Source organism: Colossoma macropomum, unplaced genomic scaffold, assembly GCF_904425465.1.
Source record: "Colossoma macropomum unplaced genomic scaffold, Colossoma_macropomum, whole genome shotgun sequence".
NCBI lineage: Eukaryota > Metazoa > Chordata > Actinopteri > Characiformes > Serrasalmidae > Colossoma > Colossoma macropomum.
In genome coordinates, this window is record NW_023494808.1 from 8,256,863 (window position 1) to 8,281,781 (window position 24,919).

The 24,919-nt window shown below is 40.4% G+C and overlaps 2 protein-coding genes across 2 annotated transcripts in view; one reads left to right on the top strand and one right to left on the bottom strand.

Moving 5' to 3' along the window:
• Positions 1-5,255, top strand: LOC118797796 (zinc finger protein 750-like). The gene is made up of 3 exons (XM_036557066.1): positions 1-199; positions 2,529-4,050; positions 4,307-5,255. Exons 2-3 carry the CDS (start codon positions 2,666-2,668, stop codon positions 5,007-5,009), a joined length of 2,088 nt encoding a protein of 695 aa, XP_036412959.1. The 5' UTR covers positions 1-199; positions 2,529-2,665; the 3' UTR covers positions 5,010-5,255.
• A 4,652-nt stretch (positions 5,256-9,907) lies between these two features.
• Positions 9,908-24,919, bottom strand: part of epn3b (epsin 3b) — a 39,477-nt gene continuing 24,465 nt past the window's right edge. The window contains exons 3-10 of the mRNA XM_036557068.1: positions 22,747-23,173; positions 20,321-20,424; positions 14,742-14,828; positions 13,755-13,872; positions 12,379-12,555; positions 12,138-12,287; positions 10,390-10,620; positions 9,908-10,272 (exon numbers count right to left, since the gene is read on the bottom strand). Of these exons, the coding sequence (XP_036412961.1) occupies positions 9,971-10,272; positions 10,390-10,620; positions 12,138-12,287; positions 12,379-12,555; positions 13,755-13,872; positions 14,742-14,828; positions 20,321-20,424; positions 22,747-23,173 (1,596 nt within the window). The 3' untranslated portion in view covers positions 9,908-9,970. The remainder of the gene's footprint in view (positions 10,273-10,389; positions 10,621-12,137; positions 12,288-12,378; positions 12,556-13,754; positions 13,873-14,741; positions 14,829-20,320; positions 20,425-22,746; positions 23,174-24,919) is intronic.

Consider the following 24,919-nt stretch of genomic DNA (forward strand, 5'->3'; position numbering starts at 1 on the left):
AGAGAAAAAGAGAGAGAGAGAGAGAGAGAGAGGCTAAAAGAGGACAGGTAACTCGTACACAGTGATTAGTGAACAGGTAGTGAACAGATGTAGCTTTTTCCTCTCTGAAAGTTTGGAGGTTAATGACAAACAGAACTTCATGCAGGACGAACCTGAGATGATCCTGTGATAAATGACAGATTCTTCAACCGCTCGGGAGGTAAGTGTGATAGTGATTATTATTGCGTTTGTACGCCTAAATCAGACACATATTTCATACGCTACAATGGTGTTGGGTCAAGCCTGAGAATCATATATACAAATTTCCATCTAGAATCAGATTCAGATTTTGATCTGTGATCAGTTCTTTCATATCTGATTAGTCCTCTATGGTCAAACATCAAGGACCGGAATTGTGAAAACATACGACGGATCTTAACACTACAAAAGTTGATTAAAATGTTCTTAAATGCAAAAATGTAAAACGTCATTATTTTTCTTATGTAGAATATTTATCTTATAGCCTATCATGTAGTAACATTTTATATCCTACCATGAGCAAATGATTTGGGCTTTCATTTTGAATTTAAATTCAACATTAATTACAACTCTCTTAAATGACCAGGGCCCACCAGTAGGCCCAACGTTTTATGCTATAATCTAAGAATAGCTCAACCAGTTTGCACTGAAGTCTTTGTACTTACTGAATAATAAACCTTAGTATGTAATAAGCCTGAGAATTTAAGGGGTTAAATGATTATTCAGTTTAATCCACTCAGTACTTGAGTCCAGCAAAATGGACCAAAAAAAAATTAAACAAAACATCTTAAAATGTTTAAAACAGAATTAGAAGTGATGGTGGAGGAAATATCAGCCTGTTTTGATAAATATGTTATGAAACACATTAGAAGTTACAGTTTTAGAGACTTGTCAACTCTCAGACAAGCATGAGGCTTTTAACATTCCAGGCTTATTACATACTACGCCATATTATTCAGTAACTACAGGAACTAATGGAGCTTTTCTTAGGTTATAGAAGCGTGCAATAAAACTTTGGGACCCATGGCTTGGTAAAGAGTATAACAATGTTATAAAATTTATTTTTGAAATTAAGATAATTCTTAAATGATTTTTAAAGAATAACAGTTAATCTTGACATATGAGGTGAGTATAAAAAAAGCACATTTTAGAATTTTTATTTTCCTTGAGACTTTTGTGAACACATTCCCAGTATCCTATCTCTAAACACTAATCTTACAACTTTGCATTATGGGAATCATATGTATTCTGGTTGTCCATTGATTAATTTCACTTATACCGGGTGGTCAGTAAGTTCACAACAGTGCAACTACCACAGAGTGATGGCGTACCTTGGAAAGATTAAAATAATGATAGAAAAAGAAAAATTAATGTCAATTTGACTTCTATCTGTGTGTGATTGCATGATTGGGTGAAGCATGCCTAGGTTCTTAGGGCTGGTGATAGGTGTGTTTCTGAATTCAGGAGTGGAACTTCTTTAATTTGTGGCCTGCTTTTGGAGAATCTCAACAGTATTAAATATAGAAAAAGATTTGTAGATCTGTAGTGTTGGACGGTCACACTCAAAGCAAAAAAACCCTCCTTTCTTAGCCACTCCGCCCGAGAGGCACCCCTTCACAGACAGAGGCATTGCTACAACTACATCATCAATGGTGACTGATGCAACTTGACTGACAACTTATTACGAAAGAGGGTGACTGGGGTGGAGCACGCAAGAAACGAGGGAGGACTTGACACAACTGGCACTTACAATCATTTGAAAGAATTGAGAGGAATGAGGACACAGAAAAGATATTAAAATTGAGGAACTGAAAATTAGACCTTGATACTATTTTATTCAGTACTACATAGCCAACCTTAGCCCTAACTGTGAAGTGTAAAGAGTTTACTATAATGGTCCCAGCTCTCACTGATATTTAGTTCAGGATAATCTGATTCATAGAAATTATTTAGAGTGTAATTGCAAATGATGAAGATACTCAAATACTTTAATAGTGGAGCTATTTAACCCTCTTAACCTTAAATGAACCAAATAAACAAAATGTACCAGAGAGAAGGATGGACATTAACACAGAAACTACTGTTCTTCTACCAGGGCCCCAGGTGGGTTTCACTTATGCAAATCACCCCCTTTTGCCCAATTCAAAGTGCAAAACAACACATGCCTCTCATTTTCATAATTGCTGAAACTCACTTCTATAGCTGTCATAGTGTTGCTCCAGGCAACAGTTACCAGGGTGAGCTGTCAGTCCCTCTGGCTAAAGTTTCGGGTGTGTTAACAGGTTTCATACAAATGTTGGATAGTTCCAAGCTGCATATCAAGGACAGAGGCAGCTATTATTCAAACGATACACTTCAACAGTGCAGCACATTCTCACAGTACTAAAGTGAACAGAAACTGCCTTTCTATTTCAACAGCTTGTGAACATGCTCCCATGCTTGGGATACTGTGAGTTGTAAATTCAAATGACTGGACAAGTCTTTAATTTTCTTCTACCTATCTTTTTCAGAGACACTTTGGGATGTGGTATGTCTTTTCTCAAAAAGTAGACTTGACCCATCTGAGAAGATTAAGTCATTTTCCAGTTGAATAGGCCATTACAGGACCAGATCTACACATCTTCCTGTTGAGGTAAAGTCCATAGAGATGAGTTCTCCCACTAAGGAACGTAAGCCCAAGAAACCCCACTACATCCCTCGCCCCCCTGGAAAGCCTTTTAAGTATCACTGCTTCCAGTGCCCTTTCACATGCAATGAGAAATCTCACTTGTTCAACCACATGAAGTACAACCTGTGCAGGAATTCTCTTTCACTGCTGTCCAAGAAAGCCAAGAGTCCTATCCCCCAGATTGCCATGGAAGTTAGCACTGGAACAGCGACTACAGAAACACCTATGGGTGTTTCTGTGCAAGCTACTGATGACATGAAAGACATTTCCAAGGTTCAACAGAAAGATGTCTATGTGACCATACCAAAAAATCTTCAGAGAAGCAACACCCCTGAAAAAGAGTCAGTATCTCCAACAGAACAGATCTATCCAGATGTATCTGAGACTGTACCATTGTCTAGTATTGGTGGGGAACAGGTCACTTCAGCTGCTGAATCCTTTGAAAAGGAAGGACAACATTCTTCTGCAGCAACACTTTCTTCTGCCTTTTCGCCCATTTCTGCCTTTCAGGAGGAGGCCACCTCAAGCACTCATAAACCAGAAAGGTCCCTCCCCGATCCCTTTCTCCATGTATACAACCCAGTTCCTATTCGGAAACCTCTGCAGTCATTCCTTGCTGACCCTGAAATTATCAACGACAAGCTTCAAAAGCAGGCAAAAGAGACAGAACCTATGTACCAAGGTCTGGAGTGCTCTCCTTATACCTTCTCCCCACATCTTTACCCTATCCATCCCTCATATTCACCTTATCTTCTTTCTGGCAACTTCTACAACCACTTCCCTTCTCCACCACAGATACCTCCTTACATCTTGGATGCTCAAAGAGTCCATCAGCTCTTGCCCAGTGTGTTACCTGTCCACACTCTCCCAACGTACCCTACTGTGGACGAGTATTACAGATTCTTCCATTCAACTCCCTCTTTAAGCTACAGCATGTACCATCCACCTGACCAGACCCATCTTACTTCTATTCCTTACCCACAGATGGGCCACTCTATCCTAGGTGTACACAGAGGGTACCTGGGTAACACAAAACCTGATGGTTTCCACAACTCAAATCTCTATTTTGATCAATACATGATGACTCAAAGGGGTTTGCTTCACCAGGGACACATGCTAGAATCAGACATTGGAGTAGACCAAGAAAGCAAAGAGATTCAGAGTCCCAGAGTTGGCTGTTCCGCAGATGGGTCACAAGACAGGCCAAATGCAAAAAATCACACTCTGAAAGACAAGTACGCCCATGACCCAATGCATGGAAGTGGTATGGCAGTCCTATGCAGCCAAACAGGAGACAGGAATGCTGCTGCACTTCCAGCAGAAGATGGAATAGTACAAGATAACTCCACACAGCATCTAGAGAGGTAAGATATGCCATGGCTTGCAACACTTACTTTATTGCATCAGTTGTTCCCACCCCTGGTCCTGGAGTAGCACTGTCCCAGTTTAGTGTTATCCCAGTTCTAACACACCTACATAGGTGGGACAGGTGTGTTGGAGTAGGGAAAACAAAAACAAAAATATATATACAGAGCAAAGGTACTCCAGGACCACAGCATTACATGGAGAAAAGCACTGCACAAAAATGTCTAACATCCCTTTATTTTACTTTGCCAACAGTTCAACATCAAGGCCAACAGAAGAAGAGACCACTCCTCTGAACCTCTCTAAAAAGGAGCACACAAGACTGACAACATCAGCCCATCCCAACACCAGAGAGAGCTTTCTTGAGATTCCTCTGAACCTCTCTCTTAAGCCATCTTCCAGCACGCCTCCCTCACAAACCCAGTCACAAGATCATCTACACATGGAAGGGGTCTCTCAAGATGCCATGGACACTATTGCGCCACAAGATCAAGACGACACCACAGATGAGCAGAAACATACGGCTGCTTTTGCATTGTGTCAGCTGGCACAGTCTAGTCTGCCAGACCAAATGCAAAGCTCAGAGACCAATGCACACTTTAGCAAATATGCCAAAACTAGCACTGATGAAAGACTTAACAATGATAAAATTGTCTGTGCTCCAGCTCTGAACAACTACACGGACAGTAGTGCAACAGACACTTCCCAAAACAAAACTTCAACCCATGAAACTGTTGAAACTGCTTCAGATAGTTCTGATACTACCAAAACAAATATTCCCGAACTTCCTAATCCTGAATCTGCTGTGGATGTCACCTGCCCCACAACTTGCACTGAAGATGTTACAGTCTTTCCATCCAAATCTAAGGCAAAGGCCGAAAGAGGTGGAACGCAGAATGCAAAGAGAAAACGAGAACCAGCTCCTAGTAACCGCACTCTGAGAAAAAGACTTCTCTGATAATGGAATTTAAGACCAGGGATGCAGACTGCAGGTTCACATCAGTCCTTTGACCTGTTATTGTGTCCTTGAACCTGATTTCCTTCGGTGGTGCTAAAACATAGTATCTAAGTATGGCATGCCTGGAAGGGATGGAAAACAGGACATTTTTAGTTGATAAAGAAAATGTTTGTCTTGTGTAAACATCACAAATGATAAGAACTTGTATAACCCTATGCTTTTTTATTTTTTTAAATAAAATTTTGTATTCCGTAACTTCTGATTCTAGTACTTTTTTTTTCAAAAAGTTAGCACTTCTTGCTAAGGACCTGGAGCACTTAAATTTATTTAACAGATTCCATTATAACTGGCTGTCCAAACGCTACTCAAGCACTCTGTGGTTTTAGGCTTGCACATACAGATTAGCAGGTGCATCTGAAACCTGCTCAACCACGAACAGTCATCACAGTGTGCAGGTACAGACATGCTGGGCAGCATGACCGTTGAGTTTCAGCCTCAGTCGCTCTCTAACTGTACACCTTTGCCCAAACAATGCAAGCAGTCACTCAAGGGAAGATTATATCATTAATCTTTCCACTGTATATCCTTCTGACCTAGGCAGTTGTGTCTATCTGTTACAATGTCACCTTATGTTAGGAGATTCCGACCAGTCCATGAAGACCTTAAGCCAGTCCACATTTTTGTTCTACACCAGCTGCTTCCACATGTAATTAAGAGTGGCTTATTTGGCTCAGGAGTGTTGCGAACCTTTGCTGTTCTATAACAGTGCATATAAACAGATAGAATAATGACATGAATGAAATGCAAATGACATTCATTTATTGGTGCTCATCGATATACTGACATATATTATTTGTATCATAATACATTAATGATTAACCTGGATGTATTTGCCTTATAGGACGCACTAAACGTTCATATTCATCATATTCATCAATGGCCATTGCACAATAAAGCTGGTTTTTATCAATAAATTAATATTGTCTTCAACAGAAGAACAACAGCATAGGATAGTTCAGCATTACAATATATGACCAGTCTGCCTATCTCTTTCAATTCAAACAGAACATTCCTTTTATCCCTTCTTTATTATTTATCTGTCATTCAATACCTGGATCTTTTCCTGCATAACAGTGCTTCTCAGTTCTGGTCCTGGCTGGCTGCTCCTGAATACAGTGTTTTCCCGACACTAGCACATAATAGGCCTGTCTAAATTTTTGGATGACCAGATCGCAATTTAATCACATTTACTTTCCACAGTTGTTAGCTTTCAAAATATCATATACTCATAATGACAGTGTCTAGTAAATTGGGAGCATTTGGGTTGAGATAAACGTGTAAAAGCAAAAACTGTATTTATCGAGACAGTCTTACAAAAAACCGCAGAAGTTCTAACCTCTGACTGGTGCTATAGCACCTGAAGGGAACAGCTTTCAGTAACACTCCGGCAAATTTAGGTCTATACTTTAAGTTTTGCATATGATGAACACAAAATACTGCTTAAATGATCAAGCCTAGTTAATTATATGACAATTAACTGCCAGCTGAATTTTCACGATCATGATGGGCCTAATGTAACTTTGAAACCACAGTGATAAAAGACATTCAGCTTGAACAAGTAAAAATTTAATTAACACTAGTTAAAAAGTGAGATTTGCCATGTGAAATATGCACCAGTTTGAATTCAACTGTAAAACTGTACATTGTAAAATGCTTAGAACTGAATGCAGCTCATGTAAAACTTTTTATTCTTACATGTAAGAATTGAATTTTGTACTTGTAATAATTCAAAAAATGTAACTTGAAGGAAATCAGTGTGTATATGTAAGACTTACAATTTGGATTTCAAAATTAAATTTTAACTAATAAATAATAAATTAATAGTGTTTCAGTGCAAACTACCACTGATTAATAAATTAGAACATGTTAAAATTAAATTTAAAATGGATTGAATTTTTTTTTTTTATTTACCAGTGTTCATAATATTTTATTGTCATTTTTTATTTGGATAGCTCATTGTAGATACTTTGCACATGCCTACAGTGTGTTTAACTTCTTTTAGCTATATATCTATTAAATTCACCCTAATGTTCCCTAACCCTAACCTCAGTCCAAAACCTAACACTGTTGAGATTAAAATATGAACGTCTGCAGATCTACAGGGGGCTATCTAAATAAAATGTAGCCCATTTTACCTTCTCAAATTCTTGATATTTCTTATGTCAAGAATCTGTTGATTAAAAGCTGTAATCATACCCACTCCAACTCAGGAAGTGCTTGGTAATGAGCTGATAAGTTCGATCAGGTGGTAGGGTAGAGAAAACACCAAAATATACAGGACAGGGCTACTCCAGGACCAGATCTACAAAACCCTTCTAAAGACAGATGGTTGTTTGTGAGCAGTTCATTGGTTGTGCAGATTTTGGAGGGCGGAGCTCCTGAGGTCCAAACAGAAAAAAATAGAGCCAGCCCAGAATGCACTGTGGTTCTGTGAGGGAGGGACGGGGGTTACAATCAGTGCTGGACCCTGATTAGGCGAGTTTCACACACCCACAGCAATCGATAGACAGAAGGCAACAGAAAGCGAGTAAGCTTTGAGGAGGACCAAGGGTTTAAAGGAGCGGTGCATTCATTCTCGGTGATGATTCAGTTTGTGTCAGTATTCCTGAAATGTTGGTTTTCCCCTTTTAATAGCTCAGCCCCACCCACTTCAGGTGTGAGAGGGGTATGTCCTTTAGATTGACAGCTCAGGTGTCAGGTCCTTTTAGTTGCATGAGGGTGGAGTCATGCTGATTGACAGCTGAAGCCCATCTCAGTCTTCATAAGCAGCATGCTAGATACTGTAGATGCCATGATTTTCCTCGTCATTAGAAGAGTACTGAGGTGCCGAAATATTAATACTTATTGATCTGCTGTCATACTGTCAAAATGGGGACTTTTAGATTACCATAAAGTGATCATTTCTATAAATATCGAGCCGTTTATCTTGTCTAGTGGGATCAGTTGTGATCTTGTAACAAGAACGTCTAGGAACAACAATGAGAAATTTTGGGCTGAATGTAGGTGGAAGCAGACTTATTAAGGTGGGAATAGACTGAGTATGAAATTTTGAAACCAATCCAATGGCTTGTAAAGGCAAAGCTCAAAGCAAAGACGATGGAGTGCTTATCAACAAGTGTGTCATTAGCCCATGGAAGCAATATAATTTAGCATGGCTGAAAAGTCCCCCCAAAAACTCCAATTAAGCATATAGATGTGAGTAGCATGTGTGGAAAAAACATTACCTCTTGCAAAGGAAAAAAATGGGGCAACCGTAATCTTTTGACAGCTAGTTTGTTTTGCTCCTATTTTGAATTATACCACCATGCTCTGGAGGTATTGAGGGTTGCATCCCTGTTTGTGGACAATTCAAAACCAAAACTGTTGCAAGTTGTCCCCTGTGGCATGCGCCTGTCCCTCGGGCTCTGACAAAGGCCATGAGAGCTGGCAGGAAGGCAGGGCCCGAACTCCAAACGAGGACGAATTCCTTTGAGGACAACGGGGAGAGAACTGTGCACCTGAACCAAGAGGGAAAGAAAGCTCATTGTTCCACCTCTGTCACCGCCCCCCCTCCGCAGCTCGGCCACCAGGGTCAAACGTGAGGTAAATTAAAGTTGCCTTACTGTGGGACCTGAGGAGGCACCCAAGAGACGGGGCTTGGGACTCATGTGCCGCCCCCCACTCACTCATGGTTCTCTCCCCGTCATCCTCAAGGGGCTTCATCCTCACTCAGAGTTCAGGCCCTGCCTTCCTGCCCGCACTCGCAGCCTTCATCAGTGCCCGAAGAATGGGTGCATGCCACATCACCAGACTTGTATTCTCGTTAAAAGATGGCATCTGGCCCTACAAAACGAGTTTTACCCTAAACCCTAAAGTGTCAGTTATGCCATTTTTCACCAGGCAGTGCTGTTAGGTATGGTAGAGTTACAGTCACACATTTTGCCACTGCCAAGTGACCTGTACTGTACATGAGTACCCGTGCAGAACTCGGTTATCTTTTTTGCCAGGGTACCAAGTGTACAAAACCAGAACATACGGGTGACTGCAGACCATTGGTCACACAATCATCAATTATTCATCACACAGCATCACTTGAGTCAGATGACAAAGAACCCCAATTACCTTCACGGTTCTGGGTTTGGATTAGTAATTGCACCATGCTGTTCCACATTGCCTGGTGGAAAAACTCCATTAGTCACATTCAGAGAGTATCAAGTTATCTATCTGTCCACCCTGAGTCTGTGTGAACAGAAGTTATTCTGATCCAGATTGCTCCTCCGAGGATGAAAAAAATCTGGTAGCGATTATTACCCTAAAGTGTCATTTAGTCCCATTCCGAGAGTGTGAAATGAGTTTATTCACCCTGAAAAAAATGCCAATGGAGAATCCGGTTTCAGTGCATATTCCAGTGTGTGAGACTGTAGTTCGGTTTGAAAGCAGAATGGGCATGAATAGACATGATTCTGATCCAGACTGTTGTTAACAGGGTCTGAAGTTCAGCTTGAATGCAGAGTAAGTGTGAACACGTGATTCAGATTGTTTCTTACAGGGTGTTTCTTTCTTCCTCTCTTCAAAATAAGTGCTTGTTCCTGTGGCTCTAGAGCTGAGGCTGTACAGTTCGATTCTGATCCAATTTTTTTACAGCAGAGGGTTTCCTTTGTTCTCTCCTCACAGGAAAGGTTTGGTTCTGAAGCTGAGTCTGTTCAGAATCAAGATAGGTGTGAACTGACGTGATTCTGATCCAGACTGCCTTCATCAGAGTCTGTAGTTCAGTTCAGAACCAGCATAAGTGTGAACGGACATGATTCTTATCCAGATTATTTTCTTCTCAGAGGAAGGGCCCTGTAGAGACTGGATTTCAGTTCAGTCAGAATCAGAATCAGTAAGCGTGTGAACCGCCGTGATCCTGATCTACATCGTTTTCAGAGGAAAGGGTTATGACTGTGGCTCTGCAGCTGAGGGGCTGGTGTTGGTGACAGGGGCAGAAGGGGCTGGGGCAGGTTACTGGGCAGCTCTAGCAAGCCATGGTGGGGCTGAGTAAAGGACGAGGGCAGTGATGGACGCTGCTGCTGCTGTAGGGGGAGGGGCAGGGAGGCACTGTAGGAGAGAGTGTGAGGAAGAGTATGAGGAGGCTGAGGGGAGGTGGAGCTCGGACGCATCTGATTGAGAGTCAGTCTGGGCTGCTCACAATGGAATGGGTTAGTGGGAGAAGGAGTACTCAAACCTGTGGGAAAGAGACAGGAAAAGAGAGAAAGAGAGAACAAGACAGGTTTAAATCAGTACAAGGCAACAGAAAAATACTCAAAGAAACAGAGTTGAAGAGGACGAGTGTGTGAACAACCTGAGAGGAAGGGGTTTTTGCTCTTGGCAGGTGGGTTTGTAGGGATCAGCGTGTCCAGGTTGACAAGCGAGGCGGCGGTGGGACCCAGAAAAGCTTCAGGTGTCCGGCACATTCTGGGTGTCACCGACTCCAGCGGCGGACCCAAACGAGAAAGGTCAAAGGTCACCGGACTGTCCTCAACTCTACCGTTCACCTGTCCCCCCACCACCAGCTCAGCAAAAGGGTCAACATCTGAAAATCAGATATAGAATCAATTCATAATAAGAATCAGAATCATTTAAGATTCATGTCAGAACCAGAATCAGTTCATAATCAGAATGAGTTTAAGATCGTTAAAGATGAATACACTCTTAAAAAAGATGGTTCTTCAAGGGTTCTTTGGCAAAGAAAATGGTCCTATATAGAATCATATACACTCAAAGAAGAACCCTTTGCATGATTAGAGGGTTCTTTGCATCATGAAAAGATTCTTCAGATTGATGGAGAAAAGTGTTCTATATAGCACCAAAGGGGTTCTTCCTCTGTTACAAGCTTAACACCATAACAATAGAAGAACCCCTTTTGGTGCTATATAGAAACCTTTTCAAAAAGGTTCTATATAGAACCATCTACAGCACATTCTCCATCAATCTGAAGAACGCTTTCATGATGCAAAGAACTATTTAATCATGCAAAAAGACCGTTTTCTTTACTAAAGAACCCTTGAAGAACCATCTTTGTTTTAAGAGTGTAGATACAGAATAATCAGATCAGAAAAAGAATCAGTTCAGCAACTGAATCAGGACCTGAAATTTAGAACTAGAATAATTTAAGTATATCCCTGCTGTCGGAAGAAAACCTTGTATCTCCAAAATGAAAACTTTTTTTCCCCCAAGTCATTTTGGACCGTTACTTTTGGTCCGTTCTTCATGAAATTTATATACAATGTAAAGGGCAACCGGAATTTGTAAATTATGTCAAAAACTGAAAAACATCAAAAATGGAGATATGTGGTTTTCTTCTGACAGCAGCGATAAGTAGGTCATCTGGAGGAGACTATCAAAATAAAGTGTGACCAAAATTTAAACATAGACATATTAGTTTGTTTTGGTTTTAAGTTTGTTGTTATTTCTATCACACTTCTTTGAAATGGAAAAGTTCCTGCAGAGGACGGATGCTTTGTCTAGAGAGCAAAGTAGGTTTCGTTTTATAATCATAAGATTTAAGCTGACGGGAGTCCAAAGAGGCCATGAGCTGTTGCTAGAATTTCCTCGGTTGTTATCTTGAGATAACAGTTACTTGTTTTGTGATCTCAAGATAACAACTTTGTGTTAACTCGTTATATCAAGATAACAAGTTTGTCATCTTGGAATCACAAGATAGTTAACATATTATCTGAAGGTAACAATCCAGAAAATTATAACTACCTCATGGCCTCTCCGGACTTCCATAGGTACATCATCAGCATTATTTCTCTGTGATGTACACTAAGCTACAAAGTCAGTTGTTATAACATTATCATTTCACCCAAAATAACGTCAGGACAATAAATGTCAGAAAAATTGTTGTCAACTGACATAGGTGACATCAAAGTTGACAAAGCAGCCTTTGTGCCTGTTTATAGATGTTTATGTAGTCTTGTATAAGATGTAATAATAAGCTTATATAGCACTATGAACACTGCCCTGTAGTAAAGAGTCACAGGATGTTGTTTATTATCTGTTATAATTGGTGTTTAGTGTAAGACTGGGACATGAACTGAGATGTACCTGCTGGACTGTCACAGCGTGGGCTGAACACCCTGTTAGGCCCCTCCTCTCTTCTCTCCTTACTCTCCTCCTTTCTCTCTTCCTCTCTCAGCTCCTCCTCCTCCTCCTCCTCTTCCTCCCGAATGGAGAATGGGTCGACTCCAACTGAGGCTACACACGTTACAACACATGCATCCATTTTTTTTTTCAAAATAAACTCATACATTGTCAAGTACTGTCTGGTAGTGTGTGTGTGTGGTACCTGGCCGTGCTGGACTCCTCCATGCTTGTTCTGCAGGTTTGGGGCTGGGGTCGGTGGGCGGAGCACCCCAAGGGTCCGGAGGTGATTGGCTGGTTCCCCATGGATGGGTAGGGCTACTGGAGGAGGGGCGGGCCATCCAAGGACTGCCAACTACAGGAGTGCTGGACTTAACCACAGCTGAGAGAAAGAGAGTGAAATAAATTAAGTACTATTATTTAAAGACGTCAATGTCAATTATATCCTTCAGCCTCAACAGTTCCCAGTTTTATATTGCTTTCATGTTTTAATTCATCAATGTTTTCTCACTACAATACCCAGCATGCATTAGGCCAATTCATCATACAACCATCGGGAATCCCTGTGGTGTCAAGCAATCCTGACTGTTGGCCAAGCCTATTAACGATGCACTAAGAAAACAGCAGTTATATCTTTATTCCCCACCAAATAGACACCAAAGACAAGTTTTTACCCTTCAGCCAGGAAAAGGAAGCCAAACTGAGGTAAGATATCATACCAGGTCATATAAATGAAATATGAACACATTTAAAATAAGAACCTTGCTCACTTTAGCGTTTAGCTTGTTGTCCTCTTCATTTCTGCCATTTGAGTCATCTGTTGTCTCCATTATAATGATAATTTGCAGAGGTTTATACACTTTTACGGCTGCGATAAGATTTTCAGCTTTTTAGCGGTAACATTAGCTATCGGCCTTCTTTCTACGTTCCTAAACTAATAATAATATTTATAAAATTATAATCAAATTTCAAAACAGCCCCAAAAATCCACCCAAAGCACTTGTAGTTTTTCAAAGGTTCCTTTCACCTTCAAAATACATCACCAGAAGGGAACTGTCTTTCCTCAAATAGCCAGCAACCAATGGTGGGCCTAAAGTTTTATTACACACTTCTGTAAGAATAGTTTAGTAAGTTTGCATTGCAGTCTCTGTAGTTACTGAATAATAAGCCTTGGTATGTAATAAGCCTTGGATTTTAAGAGGTTAAATGGGAAAATCTTGCTCTAGCAACTACTACGGCACTGCTGCATGTGAGTAAGCATGGTTACTGAGTCTTTTTAAAGCTCTCTAATAGACTTGATCATGTGTTTTCTGACCCTGTAGGACACACTGTTATCTTTAAACATGGACTAAAGCACATCACATGGCTAAAAACAGTAGCAGATGCTGGAATTTTAGGCATGTAATTTCCATGATGCTAATTGGTGTACATAAGCTTCCACTACTTGTTAGCTACATTAGCCTCATAGCTGCAGTGATAAAGTTAATGAAATAAACTTCAGAACATGTCTTGGTTGATTAATTACATTTTGTAGTTCCTGGAGGAAACTGTGCAAATTTTAATTACACAGAGGTTACTGACCTACAGAATCCCAGGGGTCAGAGTTCACTGGGCAGGTGGGCTGGGCATCCCAGGGGTCATCACTAGGTGGTGCTTCAGACGAGGGACCGAATATATCCACCAGATCAATCATCGCTGACTAGAAGAGAAAAGAGATCTTTAGGCAGCCAATGACATTCAATTAAGACTGATACTAAGAGTTTTGATTGGTTAAGGACTGCTACAGAGGCTTCTGATTGGTTGAGGCCTGCTACGGAGTCGTTTTATTGGCTCATGATTGCTACAGGGGCTCATGATTGGTCTTTTTATTGGGTCATGACTGCTACAGGGGCTCATGATTGGTCTTTTTATTGGGTCATGACTGCTACAGGGGCTCATAAATGGATCAGGACTTCTATTGGGTCTTTTTGTTGTTTCATGATTTTCACAGGGCTCATGATTGGTTCAGGACTGCAAGAGAAGCTTCTGATTGATTGAGGACTGCCTTAACCACTGTTGATTGGTTGAGGACTCGTGCCAAGGCTCCTGATTGGTGGGGGCTGCTATTGAGGCTGTTAATTGGTTCAGGACTTCTACAGAGGTTTTTTATTGGGTCATGGTTGCTACAGGGGCTCATGATTGGTTCAACACTGCTCTGCTAGAGAAGCTTCTGATTGGCTGAGGACTCACTTAACCACTGTTGATTGGTTGAGGGCTGCTATAAAGGCTCCCGGGTGGTCAATGACTGCTACAGACACTTTATCATGTTATTCTGGACATTAATTTCATTATAATCGCATTAATTTTATTATAACTGAATTCTCAATGCTCTCAGTTATAACAGAAACACCTACAGCTCTAATTATCATTCTGGACACATCTAACATTTCCTAATTTCTTGCAGATTTAAACAACTTATGTGAAACCTACTAAGTATAACTAGGCAATTTATATTCATATGTAATCAATTTAGTTTTGTAAAATTAAAAAAAAAGTCCAGTTTGTTCAACTGCTTTGTTTTTCTCTTACCTCCCCTCGTCCAGATTCACTCTCTCTCCTGCTTTCTTCCAGAACTTTCTGAAGTTGGGAATCGTCCCCTTGACGGCTCCGCTGCTCCTTCAGAAAGAGAACACACACTTTAGAACTAAACACACACACCCACACACATTCACACACACACCCCCCTCGCCACACACACACACACACACACCCACACACACAAAACATATTCTTGCTGCTGAAGTCAGATGTTTCTTCCTTTGGGGAACTGACAGCAGCCTAATGTTCCAGTGACTACAAAAGGACTGATAGAAGGTTAATGAGAAGATTAATGAAGGTAATGAAGTTCATGAAGCTGCAGATAGAAATTAGTCAGGAATGGACAGAAACAGATTAAAAACAGAGGGAGTAGATAGGTCAGATTATTCAACTGGTCAAAAAAGTCCAAAAAGTTAATGCAGGTATATTATTAACCATTTACATGAACAGTTTCAGTGAGATTAAAAGTTTAGCTAAATTGTTTAGCTTATTTTTAATACACTAGACTTCAAAAGATGGAACACATCTAAGATAGAGCAGATTTTCTTTCTTTCTTTCTTTCTTTCTTTCTTTTTTTTTCTTTTACTGTTTTCCACATTTTAGAACAGTACTGAACACAAAAAAACGAATGGTTTTATTTGGAATAAACCCCAGTCACAATGCCACGCCTCCCTCTGGCCCGGCTGAAACTGCAGTCAATGCGGCCGCCTCAGACTACAGTTCCCAGAAACCCTCGCTTCGTCACGTGACTCAGGACTCTAACTGATCCACCTATCATCACTGGATTTCTGGTTTTTGACTTTCTGCTTCTGTTTATCGACTGTTGATTTGGGATCAACCCCTTGGTATTAAAGTTCTTAACTCAAGCCTCGTCTGAGAGCGTCTGGTTCCGTCTGCCACCGTCACAAACAAATACTGACTTTCTACCAAATAAGGCAATTTAGGCCCCACCCTCACCAGTCACAACAACACTGATTGGTGGAAATGTATTAATGAGATCAGGCACTTTATGTTTACCTTAAATACAAAATAATTATGATGATATAATGATTGTCGCTCCACAGTTTCCAAATATAATAGTCCTAAATTGCATGAATCAATAAATAAATAAAATGTTCTAAAAAGTACGAAATTTGAGTATTTACATTTGTCTTTGAAACATCTTTGAACCTTAAACCTAAAAGAAACTTCAGTATTTAAGCTAAAAGAAAAATGTATAAATCTTAAAAGAATAGAAGAATAGAAGAATAGAATCCAGTGTGTGGCCAGACTTTTGGCTGGTAGTGTCATTACTGTTGTCTCCACATGTAGATTTACAAAAAATGGAAAATATAAAAGATTAGAGGTATTAAAATGGCCTGTGAAATGGATGGACCCCATCAAACTGCAAATGCTCCCTCTTAGAAAAAGGAAAGACTGTTTCTTCCATTGTTTTATGTCTTCACAACACTTCAGTTTCAATGCTCTTCATAACAAAGAGCTACAGATCTGTCTTAGTCAGAAGCTCCTTTGTAGTCTGAATGTTCTGTTCAGAATCAGCTGCTGCTGCACTGAAGGCAGGTAGACTAATATTTGCCCCTTACTCAGTGGTGTTCCCTGCTTCTAAGTATGCAGAGGCTATGTTTGGTACTTTCAGAGGCATCTACTTATTTACCTAAACTAATCTGGTGAAGACAATGCAGTTTTATTAGGTATTAAAATGACAGTTCGGGGGAAACTTACACAGTTTTCCTCATCACTCAAAATGTAGACTCATGTTTGGAGTTCAAAGTTTGAAAGAAATGGACAAAGATACACACAAAATTCTCCATGACGCCTGTTACTACTATAATAATACATTTATAACTGCCTTATTACATTCTCTAAAGGACACACTGCAGACTGTGATAACACATGATAAAAAAGCTCTTATTACACTGTCGACAGTGGACAATTGTGTTCTGCAGGGCTAAAAACAAATGAAGTGAGGCCAACAAAACAGCAGTTATAGTGATTAGTGATTTAATAATAGCATTGTGGGAACAAACTGTCAGATTCAGATTCAGGTCTCAACAGACTGAAGAAAGACACACACACACACACACACACACACAGACACACACACACACACACACACAGACAGACACACACATACACACACACACACAGACACACACACACACACACACACAGACAGACACACACATACACACACACACACAGACACACAGACACACACACACACACACACACACACACACACAGACACACACACACATACACACACACACACACAGACACACACACACACACACGCTGCTCTTTTCAAACTGAAAAAACCCAAACTCACAATCAGCTGAGCCTTTTTAGTCATCTCCATGGCAACAGAGTTTCCAAAAACAGGTGTTTTAGTGTGTTTAAGGCACACTTAATTTATTTTATTTTTCAATAGAATATGGAAAATTTTAAAATGATGTAAATAATAATATATATACTAAAATAATAATAATAATAATAATAATAATAATAATAAGAAGAAGAAGAAGAAGAAGAAGAAGAAGAAAAATATGTAAAATAAATGTTAAAACACATATGATCCATTTTGCATCAGTAAAGAAAAAAATAATAATAAAAATATATTTTTCCTATATTTAGACTTACGTTTTATTTTTAATATTTCTGTGCATTTTTACATAGTGTAAATAATAATAATAATAATAATAATAATATAACAACACAAAATTATTTATAACATATATATATATATATATATATATATATATATATATATATGTTTTTTTTTGTTTTTTTTTCTATCAGTAAGAAAACTCACACTACAGTTCAACATGCAGTTGTTCTCTTCGCCACATGGGGGCGAACTATGTCTTAAAGACAGTGGCATTAGAACACATTCTCCACCAGATAGCTTTCTTCTTTAAAGGTGAGGGTTGGCTGTGAGCCAGAAGTGGTCAGACTGGACTCTTCATCTCTATGGTGACCAGAGTGGATCTAATTAGGAAACACACTTTACATTCCAAATCGTGATCAGAGATCCAGCTGATTGCTGAAGCAGTTTCAGCATAAAGGATGTGTGCGTGACTCATTACTGGCTCACGTACCTCACGCATCCTTCAAATGTATTTATTTACTGTGTTTGATAAGATAAACTTGTACAAAACTGCTGTTTCTGACATTTTTAGCATGCTTACAGAATAACTGTTGAGTGCTCATCAGTTTTGGTCTGTCCTCCTAAATCTGTCCAATTTTAGCCAAATCAACATTTTGGCTATATTTAAGCAAATATATTAGTGTTTTATAACAGATAACATCACACGTTGTCATGTTATTCATGACAACACATGACCTTGAGTGCTTGATTGCTTTTATACAACAGTTCAAAATGAAGAAAAATTGAGTGTATTTAACTTAAATAAGTTTCCTTCACAAAGCCAAATTACTGTTTGTTCATTTTTCAGTTTTTTATGAATCTAAACTTTTTTTGCACTGTTTACATTTTTTTTTCTTTTTTCTTTTTTTTGTTCCCATGAAAAAGGAATGACAGCATGTTGAGAGAAACTCCCACAAAGGATGATATTAAAAGTACATATTAGCAACCACTTGGCATATCATAGCAATGGCCAAGCAACACCTTACCAACCTAGCAACCACCTGGGATTACATAACAATGCCCTAACAACACCTTAGCATCCTCCTGGGACACTTTAGCAAAAGCAGAGCAACACCTTAGCCTGGAATACCATAATAATGGCCTAGTAACACTTTAACGACCACATGTGATACCATAGCAATGGCCTAACAACAAAGTAGCAACCACCTCTGATACCATAGTAAAGGCCTAACAACACCTTAGCAACAACCTCTGATACCATAGGAATGGTCTAACAACAGCTTAGCAACCACCTGGGATACCATAGCAATGGCCTAACAACACCTTAGCAACCACATCTGATACCATAGCAATGGCCTAACAACAGCTTAGCAACAACCTTTGATACCATAGCAATGGCCTAACAACACCTTAGCAACCATCTCTGATACCATAGCAATTGCCTAACAACACCTTAGCAACCGCCTCTGATACCATAGGAATGGTCTAACAACAGCTTAGCAACCACATGGGATACCATAGCAATGGCCTAACAACACCTTAGCAACCACCTCTGATACCATAGGAATGGTCTAACAACACCTTAGCAACCACCTCTGATACCATAGGAAAGGCCTAACAACACCTTAGCAACCGCCTCTGACACCATACGAATGGTCTAACAACGCCTTAGCAACCACCTCTGATACCATAGGAACGCCCTAACAATACCTTAGCAACCACCTCTGATACCATAGCAATGGCCTAACAACAGCTTAGCAACCACATGGGATACCATAGCAATGGCCTAACAACACCTTAGCAACCACCTCTGATACCATAGGAATGGTCTAACAACACCTTAGCAACCACCTCTGATACCATAGGAAAGGCCTAACAACACCTTAGCAACCGCCTCTGACACCATACGAATGGTCTAACAACACCTTAGCAACCACCTCTGATACCATAGGAACGCCCTAACAATACCTTAGCAACCACCTCTGATACCATAGCAATGGCCTAACAACACCTTAGCAACCACCTGGAATAACATATCCAAAGCCAAGCAGCACCTTAGCAACCACCTCTGATACCAAAGGAAAGGTCTAACAACACCTTAGCAACCACCTCTAATACCATAGCAATGGCCTAACAACACCTTAGCAACCACCTGGAATAACATATCCACAGCCAAGCAGCACCTTAGCAACCACCTCTGACACCATAGCAATGGCCTAACAACACCTTAGCAACCACCTGGAATAACATGTCCACAGCCAAGCAGCACCTTAGCAATCACCTAGGGTTCTGGTCCACAGCTTTGTGAAGCCAACTAAAAGTTCATTCACAAACTCTTTTCCCTTTTAGTTTTAATTGGATGTCACAGAGAAGATTCTCAGAACATCCATACACAGACAGCTCAACAGGATCTGTTCACATCTGCTGCAAACGCTGCAACTGATCGCCCAGAGATTGTTCTCTCTGTCTCTCTCTGATGTCTGTGTGGTAATTTATATCTCTCTCCTCTCCTCTCTTCTCTCTTCTCTAGCCTCTTTCAGTCTACTGCTGCACCACCACTGCCCTGAAATAACAGCACATGCACTATATAGACACAAGTATTGGGACACCTACACATCACACCTACAGGAGCTAGTATGAATCCCATTCTAAATCCATAGGCATTAATATGGAGTTGGTCACCCTTTGCAGCTACAACAGCTTCCACTCTTCTGGGAGGCTTTCTACAAGATTTTGGAGTGTGTCTGTGGGAATTTTTGCCCAGTTATCCAGAGGAGCCTTTGTGAGGTCAGACACTGATGTTGGACGAGAGGGCCTGGCTCGCAATCTCTGTTCTAGTTCATCCCAAAGGTGTTCGATGCAGTTGAGATAGTGATACTGTTTTCCTCTAAACAAACCCGATTAGGCTTTAAGACGGTAAGTTGTTCAAAACTGACATTCTGATGTGCAGGTGAGAGTGTACCTCTCTGCTCATAGCGAGCGCCAGCTGTAGCTGCAGTTCTTCCTCTCCACTGGTCTGAGGCCGAGACTGCTCCAGCTCAGACGCTCTGGGAGAAGAGGCAGAGGCTGAGAGAGAGAGAGAGAGAGAGAGAGAGAGAAATAGAGAGAGAGCGATAGAGGGGGGGAGGGGTACAATATATGTGTTGCTGTTATCATGCATATACAAAACAACTGCAAAAAAGTTGTGGACAGGAGTATGTTTACCACTGAATCATTGTTCCTTTTAACAGTATTCATTATATGTTTATACATATTCTTCATTGTTCTATTTGGCATACATTTTTAATGGGAGACATATCTGGATTGTAGGCAGATGTGCAAGTTACCTACTACTACCCCCCATACCATGACAGACCCTGGCTTTTGAACTTTATGCTGGTAACAATTTGGATGCTCCTTCTCTTCTTTGGCCCAAATAATTTAGATCCCAATACAGGTTTCCACTGTGCATCAGTCCATTTCAAACAAGCTTGAGCCCAGAGAAGTCGGCAGTGTTTCTGGACATGGTGCATAGTGTTAAGTTGCATTTGTAGACGCAGCAATGAACAGTGTTTACTGACCACAGTTTTTTGAAGTATTCCTGAGCCCATGTGGTGATATGCAGTGCCGTCTGAGAGGTCGAAGGTCATGGGCAATCAGTTGTGGTTTTCAGCCTTGCCCTTTATGTACAGACTTGTTCAGATCCCCTAAATCTTTTGATAGTATTATAGTATTGTTGCATTTTTGGCAAAGTGGCAAGCCTTGACCTGTCCTCGCTCATAAAGGACTTGACCTTTCCTGGATGCTCCTTTCATAGGCAAGCATGATTGCATCACCTGTTTAAGATGTTTTTGAACATTTCACAATGTTGCTAATCTGAAATTGTCCCGTCCCAACTTTTTCAGAATGAGGATATACTTACAAAAATGAATATGAAGTTGGTAAAACAAACATTACATAACCTTGTAAATGGAATGTTTTCATTCAAATACAGGTCAAAGCTGTCACAACTTTTTTTAAATTGGGTTTATTCATATATTTAAGCAAAAGAACACAAGAGCGAGTGTGTTATCGTGAAATAACATCACGGCTGTGATTTAATTGCCATAGATCATCACTGCTGTGATGTTGTTCGTAATAATAATCATGAAATAATCTGGGCTATGAACGTAGTATTTAATATGTTTTAATGTTTGCAGTTCCTTCCGCCAAATTATAGTTCCTTAACAACCAGCTTGTTGCTACGTCAGAGTAACAAACTCTGCTCACTTGCTGCACAGCAGTTCGTTCTCCAGCTCCTTACACTAAATTCCCAAACTGTCAATACCACTGAGCAACTTTTCAGTCAGCAGCTGTAACAGAAGAACACCTAAACAACCTGGAATCAGCCAGAAATGAACCCAATACCATTCGGCAATGTGTAGTCTGATCTTCAGAGTCTGACCAAATCGGACTGAGCCATAAAACTGCCGCAATATCAAGTTTAGCTCAGTTTTGTCAATTTTTGCCAGATCAGTATTAATGTTGTTTTGTTCCATCCAGTCTGTAAAGCATCTTACAGCCCATTTTGTTTGGCAAATGGTATTCAGTAATTCCAGGTTGTTCAGCTGTTCTTCTGTCACAGCTGCCGACTGAAAAGCTGCTCAGTGGTGATGACAGTTTGGGAATTTAGTGTCGTCTCATCTTCAGAGTCTGACCAAATCGGCTGTCGGTCAAATGTGATCTTAAAACTAACCAATTTTCTGTTTGTGGCAAAGTAAGAAGTAAAAACGTTTAAATGGCTTGAGCGTCTCCTACAGCTGTCAAAGTCGTTGCTTAGCAACGGCTTCTCAGTGGAGTGATACAGTGTTTGTGAAAAAAACGTGATGTTATGGTGAAGTATTAGCACGGTTAGAACGCTTCTCAACCAATCAGCTTACGTGGCCGGAACTAACTGTTGTATAAACACTTATAGACCACTTTATTAGAAACATCTACCTTACACTTCCACTATGTACAGGTACAATTACAGACTTTAGTTTGTCTGTTGCTGTGCAGTATATCAGACCCGTTACCCCATTCATCATGAATTCCTGACCACAGGATTGTAGGCCAGAAATGATTTGGGGAGTGGCCACAGCAGTGACACTGACATGGTAGTGACATGGTGCAGGTTCAGCTTTTTATTTGCAATGACTTACTGACTTAATTTCTCAAGATTTTGATTCTTTTTCTCAGAATAATTTTCAAAAGTGTAGCTCTGTGATCAGAAACTGACCAGCAATGAAGAGCTGGAGGATGGCTAACACAACTGTGCATCAACAGATGGGCTACAGTCTCTAACTGTACATCAGTGGAGCTACAATGCAAGCATTTCTAAAACTGTCCACTCAGTGTACAGTATACGTTACGTTATGTTCCTCTACTTACAGTTAAAGGATGATGGAGATTCTCTGGAGCGGCTAAATTCTTCTCCGTACAGTGCGGCCATGCTGGGCTGGCTACTCCTCCTGTTAGGATATGCTCCTCCTCCTCCTCCACCTCCTCCTCCACCATCTCCTCCTCCTCGTCCTCCACCCCCCCCTCCCCCTCCTCCTCCTCCTCCTCCTCCTCCTCCTCCTGCCATCCTTTCTTTGGTCTTCAGGGCTTGGGCTCGCTCCTGCCTGAGCCGCTCCTCGTCCCTCAGCAGAGCCACTAGCTGCTTGGCCTTTTCCCTGACATTCACGCCCTGGTCCCTCCCATCTCGGTCAACATACTGGAAGTCCCGCAGCGTCTGGATGGTGAAGGCGTTCTCCCGGCACTGCTGGGCCACCCGCTCAGAGCCTGTCTTGGCCAGATAGTCCAGCAGGGTCAGCGCCTGGACAACAGTGGTGAAACATGACTGTTAGAGCAAGGCTTTTAGTTTGAACCATAAATAGAAAAAAAAAATCGATAATGCTAATTTCTGCTAGCACACATAGTTTTCTATAAGCATGTTGGTGCTAAGCTAACGGTGGTGCACATTAACGTTTTTTTGGCTGGTTTAGATTAAATACAGACGTTTGATGCTTGTAAAAGACATTCCATGTGTTATATGTGAAGCTTTTAACATACATTAACATATATTTGAGTTTGCATGTATCGCTTTTACAGTGACTCTTTCAGTAAAGAGTCGTGGCAAAGAGCTGCCGCCATTGTTTTCCATTCCTAACAGCTGACTGAAACCTGGTAAGGCTGGTAAATCATATTTACATCTAGTGACGTATCTAGAACTTCTAATTATGTTAACTAACTATGTTAGTGGTTAATATGTAAGGCCTTCAGTTCAGCTCCTGAAGTCCTAACCAATAGGAGGGTCACAATGGACATTGTTTTTGACCTTGACACATTATCTTGACCTTATTGATACAGCTTGAGGCAACATATTTTAACAGAATTTTCCCATTATTTAGGAATATGTGGCAAATACAGTGAGAGAACTGTAAACAAATCTCTTAGAGCTCCTTTAGCCATGCTACAGTACCTAGTAGTCTTGGCCACAGTGACAACATAGCTAGTTAGCAATACTAAAACAGCTAATGCCAATGAGGTTTTAGTGTTGAATGTGTTTTGTATGCATGTTTGTCACATCAATCTTCTTGCAACATGTGAATGGCAGTGTGTTTATGATGCTAAATGTGCTTATGTGTTTTATAGCACAGTTTGCTGGGTTGCTAATGCATTTAAAGCAGCATCGAAGAGCACATGGTGAAGTTTATGGTAATTAAGTCAGTGCAAGTATGATTCCTCCAATGGAGATTAGAATCCTGTACAAATCCACCCCTCATTTACTGCCACACATCACCAGCTTAACACCAGCTCAGGAGCTCAGAAAACATTAAGAGTAATGATGCCCACAAAGTCATACAATTAACTCAGTCAACACCCACTCCGGGCTTATGGGAATTACTGACGGAGCTAATTTGTGGCAATGAATTGTTCCTTCATTATTTAAGCCCTTTAATATCCAGGGCCTGCACACAATTCTATAATCGAAGAAAAGCTCAATCAGTTTGCACTGAAGTCCCCGTAGTTATTAAATAATAAGCCTTAGCTTGTAATAATGCTGAGATTTTAAGTGGTTAAAGTGGTAGTTCTACATAAATGTTCACAATTTCCTCCCTCACTTCAAATGTGGATGATCAGCAAAGACATGTTTGGTATCTGTAGGTTGCTTTTTTGGTTTTGTACTGGAGCTAAAAGCCCAAAATAGCTAACAAGTAATGGAAATTTGTATTTAACCAAAAAGCATGCTAGATGCTAACGGATTAAATCGATATAAGCTTGTATCAGATCATGTGAAGTTGTTCAGCAATCTCTAATAGCGTGCTTTTTGACACTGTATGACACACTGTTATCTATAAACATGGACTATAGTACAGACAAAATTCAGGGTTCAAGACTGTTCCTACTTTTTTAGCAACCTATTTATATCCCTTGTAGTGTAATAAGCACTCTATATTATGTTTTATTGCACTCTGTGGTATTACCTTCCAAAAAGTGTTCCAAAATTAGCATATAAATGTGTTATTATAGTGTTGATATAGTACTGGCAAAATAATAAGACATTTATAAAAATGTCATT